Source organism: Linderina pennispora (genome assembly GCF_002104995.1).
Source record: "Linderina pennispora strain ATCC 12442 chromosome Unknown DL89scaffold_3, whole genome shotgun sequence".
NCBI classification, from domain to species: Eukaryota; Fungi; Kickxellomycota; class Kickxellomycetes; order Kickxellales; family Kickxellaceae; genus Linderina; species Linderina pennispora.
Genome location: NW_024468251.1, coordinates 1097137 through 1110248, shown reverse-complemented (window position 1 = coordinate 1110248; position 13112 = coordinate 1097137). Strand labels below are relative to the sequence as shown.

Here is a 13112-nt window from a genome sequence, read left to right as displayed (position 1 = left end):
ACGGACCAAGCGGCTCAAGAACATAACTGACAACGCCCTGGTCAACCAGAGCGGGCGCCTTGAGAGGATCCTTGACGAGGGCAAGAAAAAGGTCGACGGCATCGTCGGTGAGCAGAACCATATCCGTGTCCAGCTGTCAAGCTTCATGTCGCTACTGGCCAGCGCCCAGGAGCAGGTCTTCAACAAGAACGGCACAACAAAGCCAAAGTAGCGCATTCTCCTTTTTTTATTGAAACAGAATGGATGTGGGGTGTTGCTTTTAGACCGACGCTAAGCGTCACGTCAATGTTGCCCCTAGTGGCACGGCTGTACGGGCAGATGGTGTGGGCCAGATCAACGACCTTCTGGGTGGTAGCCTTGTCAAGTCCAGGCGCGTTGACGCTGAGATCAACAGCCAGACCAAGACCACCCTCAGCATCCTTGCCGATGTGGACCTTGCCAGTAACAGTGTTGTTCTCGGGGAGCTTAACATGGAGGCGGCTGGCAGGCCAGACCCATGGCACCCTGGAAGCATGCAGCGTAGCCAGCAGCAAACAGCTGCTCGGGGTTAGTCTTGCCAGCAGCACCAGGGCCGCCCAGCTCCTTGGGCAGAGTAAGGCCGACAGTCAGGACGCCGTCGCTGGACTTGGCGACACCGTTGCGACCACCGGTAGCGCTGGCCTCGGCAGTATAGAGAGGCTTTGATCGAGATAAAGCGGCGGCTGGCGGTGGAGAAGGCCGGGGTGCGGGCAAGGCGAAGGCCGGTACGGGCAATAGCGAAGACCATAGTTTCAATAGTGATGCTTATTTGATGAAAATGGAGCGGAGAATGATAGAGAACTGAGGTGCGCTGCACCAGATAGTGAGGATATTTGTCTGCCACGTCAGCTCTGCCAGGGATAGAGAAACACCCGCTCCTGCGATCTAACTAAATTTCTGGGACTGTTGATCCGGGGCTCGAGGAACCAGCTGGTCGGGCACGCCGGCGCCTGTTCTGCAGCAGCACGTGTCTTCTACGGTCGCTTTTAGCGCCCGTCCCACACGCTTTTAAGCAAGTCCGCTCCGTGTGGTCTATCTGGCTCTTTTCTCTTTCACACCAAGCTCTTATTCCTGCGCCGCTTGCCCTTCCCCCATTATGACTGCATTGATACTGCACCCAGCGATTCGGAAGCGCATCGATTCCTACACCGATCTTGTCCCCGCGAAGCTGCACGCTTTCTGGCCACACGTCGAGACGCAATTCGTCAATAATCTCCTCAACGATGGATACATGGCATCGCATAAGCAGTTCTTCTCGCCACAGCAGCACCGCTTTGTCGGATTTTGGCACTTTAGCCGGGACAGGATCCCGGCCGACATGGCAATTCCCGAAACAGCTTTGTACTCGCTAGGCGACGATATGACTGCCGAGCTTGCGACATGGATTGCAAAGAGCCGCCCGCAGGATAACGAGAAGAAGGGTGCCGGTGGATTCACAGTGAACTTGAATATCACCAAGACTGGAGAGTCACCGCCCGCCCGCTCGTTCTTTTTTGAAGCCTGGATGTCCTCCAATACCGACAAAACTGCTGTCATTGAAGCTGCAGTATTTGACGCTGAGACCAACGTAAAACTGATCGTGGTGCGCGGGACGTTCCTGTCAGGTCTCATTTGACATGTCTATCAAGAAAAGCGGGATAGCCACTGGTGCTGAGCACACAGTCCCGTCGCCGCTTCTGGATGCTCCTGATGCAGAGAGCCTGTCCAAGGCAGAGCTCGCAACGCTCAGCCGTTTGATGGATTTTTTGCCACACAATTCCGTTACAACAGACCGTGGAGCGCTCAGTCGGTCAACAAAATGTCTGGTCACGACATTGGGCTTTGGACCGAACCTGACTGGCCCAGTCATCTACATTCATGGCGGTGTGCTGGGTACAGTACTGTACAATGCAGCTGCAATGCTGTTCCAGCTGCTCACTGGCAAGGACCCCAATGCGGTCAACTGGGACATCACATACAAGAGCCCGGTGCCTATCGAGAGCATCGACAATGTCATCACCGCTCAGGTTAAGAGCGAATCTACTCAGTCGGTGACAATATTCTCCAAGATTATGCGCGGCAGCAAGGTCTTTACCACCTTGACGACCGTATTCTCCCTGGGCAAGCTGGAGGTCGAACAGAGCAACTATAGAATATGTATTTCACATGCCTGAATGGCGTAATGTAATGACATTTGATGGTTTTTGGCATGTGCGGTAGTTTCACTCTGTCAGAGCTGGTGTGGCTCGTCTTGGCTGGCAGGTGAAATGATGAATTCCGGAATTCGAGCCAGCTGGAAGTTAGGGTTCCTCAGCGGGTGGTTCATTCAAATGCGTTCTGGTAAATGCGCGATCTGCAATCTCGGATTAGTCAGTGCGCCAATAACAGCATTTTCCGATAAAGAAATTCCGCCGGGGGCATGTGCTGTCCGTGCCGCCCGTGCCCACCACCCAGCAAGAAAAACTCTGGCTATGGCTGGGTCCATGTTCCAGAAATCACTGGCAGCACAGCCTGGTGCATGGGTATGGAATCCGGGAAACGTGTTTTCCCGCTGGGCTATTTAAGCTAAGCAACCTCCGCTTCTGGACTCAGAGCTGCGTTTATCTCTCTTGTTATCTCTTTGCTTCAGCTTACGATGGACACACACAACTTGCATCCGGCGATACAGAGGCGCATTGACGCATACACCGACCTAATCCCCGCCCCTTTGCACTCACTGTGGGGGCCGAACGACGCACAGGTTATCGACCGTTTCCACAACGAGGGATTCATGCATACACACAAGCAGTTTTTCTCGCCGCAACAGGAGCGCCTTGTTGGCATGTGGAATTTCAGCCGGGACAAGCTGCCGGCCGATCTGGTAGTTTCTGATACGACGCTCTTTACACTGGCTGATGATATGGCAGGGAGAGTTCTCAGAATGGATCGCAAAGCACCGCAGCCAGGACAAGGGCGCGAGCATTCGGTTTACTGTCAATCTACAGATCACAAAAACTGGCGAGTCTCTGGCGGGACGCTCGTTCTTTTTTGAGGCAAAGATCGAGAGCTCGTCACAGAACACGCTGACTGTCCGTGCCACAGTTCACGATGCCGAGAACAATACCACAAATCATCGCTGTTCGCGGCGTGTTTGTCACCGTACTGGTTGCAAAGACTAGCATCATGAACAAATCTGCTGCCTGAGCCGGTGATTACTGTGCCCTCACCGCTACTGGGTGTCCCTGATGCTGTGAGCCTGGAGGCTGCCGATCTCAGCGACCTTTGCTCCGTCATGAATTTTCTGCCACACAACGCTGTCAGCACAACCTGCCGGCTCACTCAGTCCGCTCTGAAAAGTCCATCGCCACTGTACTGAACTTTGGACCTAAACTCACCGGGCCTGTCGTTTACGTGCACGGCGGAGTCCTGGGTACTGTCCTTTACATTGCGTCAAGGAAGCTACTCCAGCTACTGACAGGCCAGTCTATTAGCGCAGTGCATTGGGACATCACGTACAAGAGCCCAATGCCCATCGAAAGTACTGGATAATGTGATCTACGCTCATGTCGAGAGTGAAGTCAGCCAGTCAATAACTGTCTTTGCAAAGATCATGCGTGGAGACAAAGTCTACACTACTCTCAGATCGGTGTTTTCATTCAAGGCCATGGCTGCCGGACAGAGCAAGCTGTAGACACACTCAGCGTACGTATCAATCACTTTCCAAACCGTGTGTGCTGATTAAATGCAGATAGTAGAAATACATTCATGAGAGCAGTGGTACCACAGTTGGACTAGGGCGTCATTCGAAAGGGATTTTCATGTGCTATGCATACACTTGCAGTCTCCCAAACACTACAGTTTGCATCTCATCTCCGCTTGCTATCCACACTCTTCGAATTCTTGCATTCATGTCGGGCTTTGGACACCTAGACAAGCGTACACTCGTTAGAGTATTTGCAATCTACCTCAACTCTATTGGAGATCTTCAGAAAAATGGAATCCTCCGCTACTATGTGACGGTATATCTCAGCAGAGTCTGTCGGCACTGGAAACACTGTGTGCAGAGCCTCCTTGGAAACGCAATATACATCTTCTGCTATTGCCCCTGGCCGAATCTCCCCTATAGATTTATGAAGACCTCCTCGACCAGCAGACTTCTGAGAAAAGGCAAATATTTCCAATATAGCCTGAGCGACGTAAAACTGTGGAGAACAAACATTCCGTATATTGTCAATGCTGGCCTCTATTCCAAAGTCGACCGGGTTTACATCTGGGCAATGGGGTGCTCTATTAGTGTTGCCGACATCGCCAGAATATTACAGAGGTTTGAGTTTTGGCAAAGGAGCCTGGCACTCAGTTTCTGATCTACACATTATTGAAACTCCCCCTCCTCAACCATCCTCAGCTTCCATTCAGAGCGAAGCTTCAGATATGGACACTCTAACAAACGACACTTTCACATATATCACACAGCATCTCCAAAGTATTTCCTCGCTTGCTTATGATTCAACTAGTGCCAATCTTGGTCCTGAGGTTAAGCATCTACTTGAAAGGCTGATGGATTTCTACATGCCGCGCTTAACCGCACTGAGTCCTGCCATCATTTGAGCCATACAGCTTTTCACATACCTCATTTGCGCCTTATCTTTCAGCTCTCTATATGAATCTTCAAGGAAGAAGCCTTTCTTCTCTTCCAAAAGTTTTTGCACCCTCTCTTGTCAAGCTGACAATTTTCAGTCTTGAGCTAGACTTTACATGGGACATCTTTCAAGGCGCCCTTCCAAGGATGGTGATCTTTGAAAACCTAACTCAGTTGAAGGTATACTTCAAAAAATCGACCAAACTGCCTGTTCAACCAGCATATAACGGCAATACGGAAGTGGGGTTTCCCAAGCTTCGTGCCCTGCATTTCGTGAATCACCCTTATACCAGCACTTGCCTTTCCTCCATTTTTAAAGACTCGCCGGTCGATGAGCTAGTCATTTCTTTCTTTTTCGAAAAACTGGATGCATTCGATGCTCCACTCCTCTTAAACAAACCCCGAATCACGCTCTGGGTCTCCACCTACACTGGTACTGCTGAGGAAAACAGCTTCGTCAGAAATGTTGCCATTAGAACTATTTTCCCAGCAATCCACTACTCGCTATGCTGAAGTGGTTATCCCAACCAGCCTTCCAGTCCGGCTTCCAATGTACCCTCGATGGACAAAACTCGAGAAGCTCTTCCTTCGGTTCCCAGTGTATCTTTCTGAACTCGTTCGTATATTGCCGCAGCTACCACTCCTTCGCTGGCTAGTTGTTGGAGCAATTTATCGCTCTGCACCAGATTCACTTTCCAGTATGCCTGGCTCTCATATCTGGAGCACTAGCATCAGGGTGCTGTGTCTGTTTTCCAGTATAACAGCAGTTCCAACTATCCCAGATTTCGGCTCTATGTGCATTCTTGTCTCCGGCCTGCCATCGCTTCAGAGGCTACTTGTCCCAGATGGGATGCTCAGCGATGTACGAGCGAGGTTAGCGAAACAAGGGCTGGCCCGATATATGGATAAATCTGCATCCAAACTACACAAGCTGGTGCGACAGTTGCGCACAGATTTGGCTCATTTATTGCTAATGAGAGACTCAAAGATGGTCACCGAGAATGGCTATTATCGATATCCTAAACGCACGAACTCGGAGTTAAATATCACGCAGAGGCTTATGTGGAAACTCTATACGCAGCCCTTTAAACGTCGCAGGGCGCTAATCCCAACAATTAGACGTTGTCAGCGGAGCCTGTTCATAGACACTAAGGAAGGAGGGCATGGGGTAGTGGAGTTTGACCCATCCAAGGCCATGTCGTTTTTGGATGAGTTTCCTGTGCTAGAATACTCTGTGGATTTTGTACCAGTGTCTGCAACTCTCTTCTGGCTGGCTCGGCATCAGCAGGTTTGGCAATAAATCCTTGATTGCAAACCAGCTAATAATATCACTGTGTACGCTACAAGATTTGGTCAGCGGCAATGTGGCAAACACCCTCTCCATGACTTCCTAATCCCTGGGTGTTGGTCGTTGGCATGGGCTGGGGCTCCTTGGTCATCAAGCAGGGCTGCATCATGCTTGGTGGTACTGACCCGAAGAACTCGGGCACAGGCACCATATGGAGCGACTTCTGTCCACTTCAAATCCTGAGCGCTTCAAAAAATGCAGCATCAGCAGGGTCGCGGCCCAGGAAGGCGCGGAGCGAATCGGCAGCATCGCGGGTGGCACCAGGCTCAAGGATCTCGCGACGGTAGTCCCTGCCAGTCTGTGGGTTGTCGATTCCCTCCTTGGCAAAGCGCGCAGCAAACATGTCGGCAGAGAACACCATGCCCCACATGTATACATAGAACTTGGCGTCATATCCACACATCATGTGGTTGAAGATGCCAGCTGCTGGGAGAACAAGGTCGCCGGTATCGAGTCTGCCAATGTCGCGGCGCAGATCTGAGTACAACTGGGTGATATCAACCGACTCCAAATCGGTGGTGTTGTGGATGGTCTGGTCAAACCGGCTCTGGTACATGCGGCGTAAGCCATCAATGGGGGCACCGACGTTCTTAGCAGCAATGACAGTATTGCAGAGACTGTCAGGCAAAGACTCCCCGGTCTCATAGTGCCTGGAGAAGCGCTTCAAGCTCTCAGGTTGCCATACCCAATTTTCGAGCATTTGGGATGGCGTCTCGATGAAGTCGGATTCGACAGACATGAGTGAGAACAGAGCGTATTTGGATCTCAGGCAGATGCCATGGAAAACATGGCCAAGCTCATGCAGAACAATCCTCAGGTCGTTGTGAGACATCAATGATGGCTGTGAGCCAGAGCCCTTGGACAGATTGGTGATCAGGATGGCAGCAGGGAAGTGGTGAGTACCGTCAGCATTCACAAATCCAGAGCGCATTGCCATGGTGCACGGGTGGTTCTCCTTGTCCGGCCGCGGATAGGCATCAATGTAGATATGGCCCAGGAATCCGTACTCGTCGTCAGTCACCTCGTAGGCGTCGACTGACGGGTGCCAGACAGAAATGTCTGCCTTTTGCACACGCACATGTAGCAGCTTTTCGTAAAAGTCCAGCACCTGGCGGATAGTGTGTGCCGTAGGGAGGTACTGGCGGACCTTGTTCTCATCGACGTTGTAGCGGGTCTCCTTGAGCTTGTTGAGATAGTAGGGGACATCCCAGGCAAGCACCTTGGGGCTATCAGGCGAGTCCTGGCGCTTGAGCTCAGCGATATCCTCGATTTCTCTGTCACCAGCCGTGCTCAGACGGTTGAGCAGGCTAGCCTCAAACTCGGTGACGCGTGCAGGCGTCTTGGCCATGCAGATCTCATGGGCATACTCGGCATTGGTCTTGTATCCAAGCAGCTTTGCGGCCTCAATGCGGAGCCTAGCAGCGTCCTTGATCAGTGGGATGTTTGCCGCGCCGCGCTCGTCGTTGGTGACAAAAATGCGACGGCGGGTCTCGGCAGAATGCGCCTTTTGCAGCACGGGCTCCACATCAGGGTACTTTGTTGTGACGACAAACTTGTCGACTCCGTCCTCGGTCTTGGTCTCGCGGCCGGCGAAAAAGTCCTCTGGCAAGCCAGCGAGCTCCTCGCGAGTGAACAGTTCCTGGCCCTCAAGCTCATTGAAGTTCTTGGCAAACTGCAGGTTCAGTTCGGTAAGCTTGTTCTTGACTGCCGCCAGCTTCCCCTGGTCCTCAGGGGACAGCGCCAGGCCGTTGCGGCGGAACCTGCGGACGATGTACCCGACCAGGCGTGCATCCTCGGCATCGAGCTGGGACATCTCGGCCTTACTTTCAAAGACGGTGTTGATGGCAGTGAAGACGTCGGCACGCATGCCGGACCTGGTCTCGAAATCTTCCAGCAGCTGGCCAGCATCGCTGCTAGCCTGGCGCACGGCAGCGTCGGGCGAGATGAACCGGAGGTTGGAGGTAGCCATTCCCGTGTCGAATTGATTTTCGAACTGCGCAAATGGCACGACCACAGTGGCAAAGGTGGGGTTGGGCTCGGCGGCTATGGCACCATAGACTTGCTCACCCTTTGCAATCAGGGACTTGGTTCCGTCAATGATAGTCTCAGGCGTATACGCAGCGAAATCAATGGCAATTGTGTTGGTAGTAGCGGTCATGTTTGGTAATTTGGATGAAAGCTAAAGGAAGAGGCGTGAGAGCGCAAAATGGAAAAGAAACTGGCTTTTTATGTGGGCGAGTTAAGCGCTGATGTCACCTACCTCGTCCATGCTCTTGGCTTGTTTTGGCCCGGTTCTTTCAGCTGGTGCATTGGCGCATCTACTGTCCTCATATCGAGCGACTACGGCTGTGCAGGCATATGGTTCAACAAATGGTGCGTAATCCTCTGGATCAAGAGTAGAATGCTCCTCTTCCCAGGCCACTTATTGCCCTTCAAACCTGGTATACTTTTTCATTTCGCTTGGCTTGTGGTTATCAAACTGGTGGCCTGAGATGCATATGTGACGCACTGCAGGCGAAGTTATTTTATTATCCTTTTCAGTTTATCGATATGAAGTGGTTATGGATGGAGAGGCGGATCTATATGCCTCTGCCAGTTGTACTTATTTCTTGTCGAATAGTAGTGGCACAGCATAGCTTTTTGAAAAATTACGTGCCAGACCATCCATATCGTGTACAGGAATCCGATGCCCAAAGGTGAACCTGGACACATTCCACATTTGGAGTGATGCTGAGCATTTCTGACATAAAACCTGCTTCTAACTGGGATTACGTCTGCTGTAGAAGAACTAGATTCATGTAGCTAATACCATTTTGGTTTGGTTCCTAGCGTAGATTTAGCGCATATTCATCTCACTCAGTTCTACAGTAAAACAACAGAAGATCTATGCAATTCTAGTGGACCTTATATATTGGGCCTATGCCGGCAAAAGGCAAAATGAATAAGGTTATTGTGACCTCAGTTTTGCCTCGGTCGCTTTGAATGCCTCTAGCTGCTCAAGTTCGCAGCGGCTCATAGTTGTTGGCCCGGAATACATCGTAGGAATTAGCGGGGTGTTGGTAAAGCGAATGTCGGGGCAGAGTAATGCCAGGGAAACAATAGCTCTGGCTGCCTGCATCATGCAGCTGCCCAGCATCATGTGCGAGACACCCACAGTTATTGAGCGGGTCGATAAGGGGTAGACTTTCTTGAACATCAGTTCTATATCGCCAATATCCGCACAAATGGCATCGATGTGGTGAACGACAAAATCGAAAATCGATATCGGCGCAGACCACCAATTGCTGTCGTCATACAGGCCAGTCCCTGCGGTGCACTTGCCAGCGCAAAAGGTGTGCGGGCCATTGAAATCTGCAGGGTTTCTAGACTCCTGCATGCCGACTTGAAGCCTGCGAAGGGAAGGCAGCATTCTGATAAGACGGACAGTATCCTCAAGTGTCAGAATCAGGTCACGGCAATCGATTGATTGTATGTTCTGGCTGAGATAGTTCAAGTCAGTCTCAACCGCACCAAAGCCGACATCCTCATAACCGGCAGAGACAATATGTGTGGCATTTCGGCCCATCGTCAGAGCAGCAGTGATAGGGTGGACACTGCATTCCCCAGACAGGTTCTCGCAACTTAAGTCCAGGTGTTTCAGTGCTGGGAACCGATCGATGTCGAATATACCGCGCTCCGAAAGTGTGTTCATATCATCTGTATCCAGACGAAGCGCCAGTTCCCGAAGTGTTGCACCGTTTCCTCTCAGTGTGATTTCCTGCATAGGCAGCTCCTCCACGCTGTATTTGAGTCTCTCGAGGACAGGGAATGGCACACTGTCTAGATTCTGCAGCTTGTCAGATAGTGGTGGACTGTATGAGTGGCCACCCTCGAGGATCAGAGTTTTGAGTTTGTTGTAAACAACAGGCGACCCGTTGCTAGATACCAGAATATCCTGAAGGTTGGAGAGATACTCCACTGTGAGCTCCAGGTGCTCTAGAGTTTCAGACTGGCAGCGAATGGCTTCAATGCCTGAGGCAGTAATCTCAGTGTCCTTGAATGCAATTTTACGAAGTGAGCGGCTGCTGCTAGATAGAATGGCACCGGTATCAAGAGACAAGTCGTACATCGTATCAAGGTGTGCGAGAACAGTATCTGCCTTCTCCAGCAACCCTGACAGGAGCGTTGACATGAACGGGCAAGTCATATCGGTACCACATGAAAGAAACCCTTGGAAATCAACAGTTGTCGCGTTCGGGAACGTGGAGTGTATCGCCTGGCAGAATTCGCGAGCTTTTGCTGCTGCGCTAGGCGAGTCTAGTATACCACTCCCCTCGCCGAGGATGAAGGTGTAAGAAGCAGCCTTGGTTGCGTTTAGCACCTGGTTTTCCAGAGTTCCAGCTTTGAACACGTCAAGTGCACGGCCATTGGCGATGTCGTCAAGACTCCAAATCATCTCGACAGACTTGATGCTGTTTTTGGCACCGGCCTTTAAAGCATGGTCCATCGTGTTGAACTGGGTATATGCGTCTGCAATCGAGTCCGAGTCACCAGTGTATTCCAAGCCACAGAGCGAAGCAGTGCTGAAGAGCAGACTCGTGGCTGAGTACCTCCATTGCTGACACACCGCCATGAATACCAGCAGGCTGGTTTGGCGTGCACGGCTGACGTCCAAGGCTGACTCGTAGTCATTATCAGAGAAATTCACGGCGTGGTAAAAGGTCTGTCTGAGGACAAGCGACGGGAGATTCTGAGCTAGTGCTGGCATTATAGAGAATAATAAAATGGCGATTGTGGCAAAGATGCAGACGAAGGAGCGCTTGGTCCGCGGCTGCTTTTATAGCTGGTGGTCCCAGGAAAACATACTGCACCCAAATAGCGGAACATGAAAAGGTAATTCTCTGCCTTCCCACATGGCAATCATCGTTTCTCTTCATAGAGATAGTTCTGAGTCACAGCAAAGGCTCCAGCTGCGGTTCTGTGGACCGCATCAATGCACACTGACGTATCTGGCATATGCCATACATTGCACGCACACTGGCCAGTAGAGCCCAATAAGATACGGTTTTTGGTAGTGACATAAAAAAGAGGGGGTGTAGGAGAGTCTACTCTGTCGGGCAGCTCAGACAATGCGCTCAAGCTCCCGTGCGTAGCTCAACGTCTGGTGCATGATGCTCTCGCCCTGGAACACACGCATATTCTCGACGTGTGACGGGAACGTAACCTTTTTCTCCGCGGGGCTGACATCCCACCCGCGCTCCTGCGCAAATGTCAGCAGCTCATCCATGTTCGAAAAGAACAGCACCGTCTTGGCGTCGTCCAGCGGCAGGCTCGCGTAGCTCTTTTCTGTGCACGACGCAACCTCATTGCGAATAGTCGACATCAGGATGTCCACAAAGAACAGGTACTCAGGCGTCGGGACCTCGGCGCGCGCCTGCCACACCTTCTTGTAGCTGCCCTCCATCAGCGCCTGCTCCAGCTTCACCGGGTGTGCGACAAACTCGTTGTTCAGGATCTGGTTGAGGTCAATACGCTCCAGTGTCGTATGGAAGTCTGCGATCAGGTTCTCCGACAGCATCCGCAGCAGGTTCAGCCCGATCAGCGGGTACATCACCTTTGACTCCTCCAGGCCCAGGTTGTCTCCAAAGTAGTACGACTCCAGCTGTGCCATGTAGCGCTCAAACGCGGGGATATCGCCGACCTTTACTGAAAACTCTGCGCCCAGTTCCAGTGCACTGCCTACACGCGAGCGCAATATGTTGAATGTACTGTTTGTGGCCAAATGCAGTGCATTGGTTACGCTCATTGGGTACACTTACGCTTTAGAAGCAGGTACGAGGTGTCTGTCGCCACCTCGCTGTTCTGCATGGCAATTTGAACCAGCCCCACCTTCAGCTTGGACAGCTGGGACCGGAGGGTGTCGAGATTCGGGCTCGGCGAATCCATAGCGGCGCGCGTGCTCTCGTACAGCGCGGTGAGTTCCTTTGCGCTCAGTGCCCTTGACATTGTAACTGGGTGTGCGTAGATATGTAGAGTAGGAGTGCTGTGTGTATGTGTATGAAATTTGAACTGTCAGCCAAGGCAAGAGGCTAAATGCGACGGGCTGGCTGGAACCGCGAGTAGCGCGCTGCATGGAGCGTACGTCACTAATTGATTGCGGATCAGATTGCGGATCAGGAATTGCGGGATAATTTTCCTCATGCAATTGCACCATCGCCGGGCCGTAGCGGGCCGCTGGGCAATCCAGGCGGATTAGTCATAAGATTTTTGTTCTGTCCAGCGACCCGGCTCTTTCTCTCTCACACCGCATTCTTATTTTTCCTCTACTCTTACACATACACACACCAGGATGTCCAACGACAACATCATCAAGCTTACCGAGGAGACACAGCTGCGCTCAAAGCTCGAGGAGAATGCGCAGACAGTCGCCATTTATTTCTGGGCAGACTGGGCAGTGCAGTGCGAGCAGGTCAACGGCGTCATTGACGAGCTGGGCGCCAAATACGCAAAGACCACGTTCTTCAAGGTGGAAGCCGAGGAGTTCCCGGAGATCTCCGAGGCATACGAGATCTCGGCGGTGCCCACAGTGATCATTGCCAGGGGTGCAAAGATCCTGGGGCGCGTCGACGGCGTCAACGTGGCCGAGATCGTGAACCAGGTGGCCAAGAACTGCGCAGCAGCCAACGGCATCAGCGCGCAGGCAAGCAACAGCGCAGAGGCGCCGGCCGAGATCAAGCAGGATCTGAACACACGGCTGAAGGGGCTGGTGGAGCGTGCGCCTGTCATGGATGTTCATCAAGGGCACGGCAGCGCAGCCCAGGTGCGGGTTCTCGAAGAAAATCATTAACATGCTCAATGAGCAGAACATCAAGTACGGGTACTTTGATATCCTCAGCGACGAGGAGGTGCGCCAGGGCCTGAAGGAATACTCGAACTGGCCCACCTATCCGCAGCTCTACATCGAGGGCGAGCTCGTGGGCGGCGTCGATATTGTCACAGAGATGATCGAGTCTGGTGAGCTGGCCGAGATGATCCCGGCTGGTATCCAAGGCCGACTAGGCTGGAGGCTAATGTACGCCGTTTTCAGACTGTCTTTATAATGCAACATGGTCTACTTTTGACTACAGAAAGCTGGTCTTAGTCCTTGGGCACTGCGCCGCGCATCTTGCG

General features: G+C 52.1%; 8 protein-coding genes across 8 annotated transcripts; 4 read left to right on the top strand and 4 right to left on the bottom strand.

The window, feature by feature from the left end:
• Positions 1–265: 265 nt before the first annotated feature.
• DL89DRAFT_265850 (putative organic hydroperoxide resistance protein) lies at positions 266–830 on the bottom strand (the record flags this gene model as incomplete). Its single annotated transcript, XM_040886851.1, has 3 exons — positions 764–830; positions 536–678; positions 266–480 (listed from the first exon to the last, which is right to left on the bottom strand). Coding segments are annotated over exons 1-3 (361 nt in total), but the record flags the coding sequence as incomplete, so codon positions are not given.
• A 248-nt stretch (positions 831–1078) lies between these two features.
• Positions 1079–2189, top strand: DL89DRAFT_265849 (uncharacterized protein). Its single transcript, XM_040886850.1, has 2 exons — positions 1079–1600; positions 1623–2189. The coding sequence occupies exons 1-2, from the start codon at positions 1115–1117 to the stop codon at positions 2169–2171; spliced, it is 1035 nt and encodes a 344-aa protein (XP_040745666.1). The 5' UTR covers positions 1079–1114; the 3' UTR covers positions 2172–2189.
• A 417-nt stretch (positions 2190–2606) lies between these two features.
• On the top strand, positions 2607–3748 carry DL89DRAFT_265848 (uncharacterized protein). Its single transcript, XM_040886849.1, has 4 exons — positions 2607–2860; positions 2904–3125; positions 3182–3265; positions 3298–3748. Exons 1-4 carry the CDS (start codon positions 2633–2635, stop codon positions 3523–3525), a joined length of 762 nt encoding a protein of 253 aa, XP_040745665.1. The 5' UTR covers positions 2607–2632; the 3' UTR covers positions 3526–3748.
• A 111-nt stretch (positions 3749–3859) lies between these two features.
• DL89DRAFT_265847 (uncharacterized protein) lies at positions 3860–6367 on the top strand. The gene is made up of 5 exons (XM_040886848.1): positions 3860–4010; positions 4041–4269; positions 4301–4501; positions 4569–5080; positions 5106–6367. Exons 1-5 carry the CDS (start codon positions 3885–3887, stop codon positions 5913–5915), a joined length of 1878 nt encoding a protein of 625 aa, XP_040745664.1. The 5' UTR covers positions 3860–3884; the 3' UTR covers positions 5916–6367.
• Positions 6136–8121, bottom strand: DL89DRAFT_265845 (zincin; the record flags this gene model as incomplete). Its single annotated transcript, XM_040886847.1, has 1 exon — positions 6136–8121. One exon carries the CDS (start codon positions 8119–8121, stop codon positions 6136–6138), a length of 1986 nt encoding a protein of 661 aa, XP_040745663.1.
• A 739-nt stretch (positions 8122–8860) lies between these two features.
• Positions 8861–10730, bottom strand: DL89DRAFT_265844 (uncharacterized protein). The gene has a single exon (XM_040886846.1). It carries the CDS (start codon positions 10708–10710, stop codon positions 8911–8913), a length of 1800 nt encoding a protein of 599 aa, XP_040745662.1. The 5' UTR covers positions 10711–10730; the 3' UTR covers positions 8861–8910.
• A 334-nt stretch (positions 10731–11064) lies between these two features.
• On the bottom strand, positions 11065–11948 carry DL89DRAFT_282346 (uncharacterized protein; the record flags this gene model as incomplete). Its single annotated transcript, XM_040889681.1, has 2 exons — positions 11065–11681; positions 11762–11948. 2 exons carry the CDS (start codon positions 11946–11948, stop codon positions 11065–11067), a joined length of 804 nt encoding a protein of 267 aa, XP_040745661.1.
• Positions 11949–12291: 343 nt separating this feature from the next.
• Positions 12292–13042, top strand: DL89DRAFT_277690 (glutaredoxin; the record flags this gene model as incomplete). Its single annotated transcript, XM_040889458.1, is given in 2 exon segments — positions 12292–12723; positions 12743–13042. 2 exon segments carry the CDS (start codon positions 12292–12294, stop codon positions 13040–13042), a joined length of 732 nt encoding a protein of 243 aa, XP_040745660.1.
• Between the last annotated feature and the right edge of the window lie 70 nt (positions 13043–13112).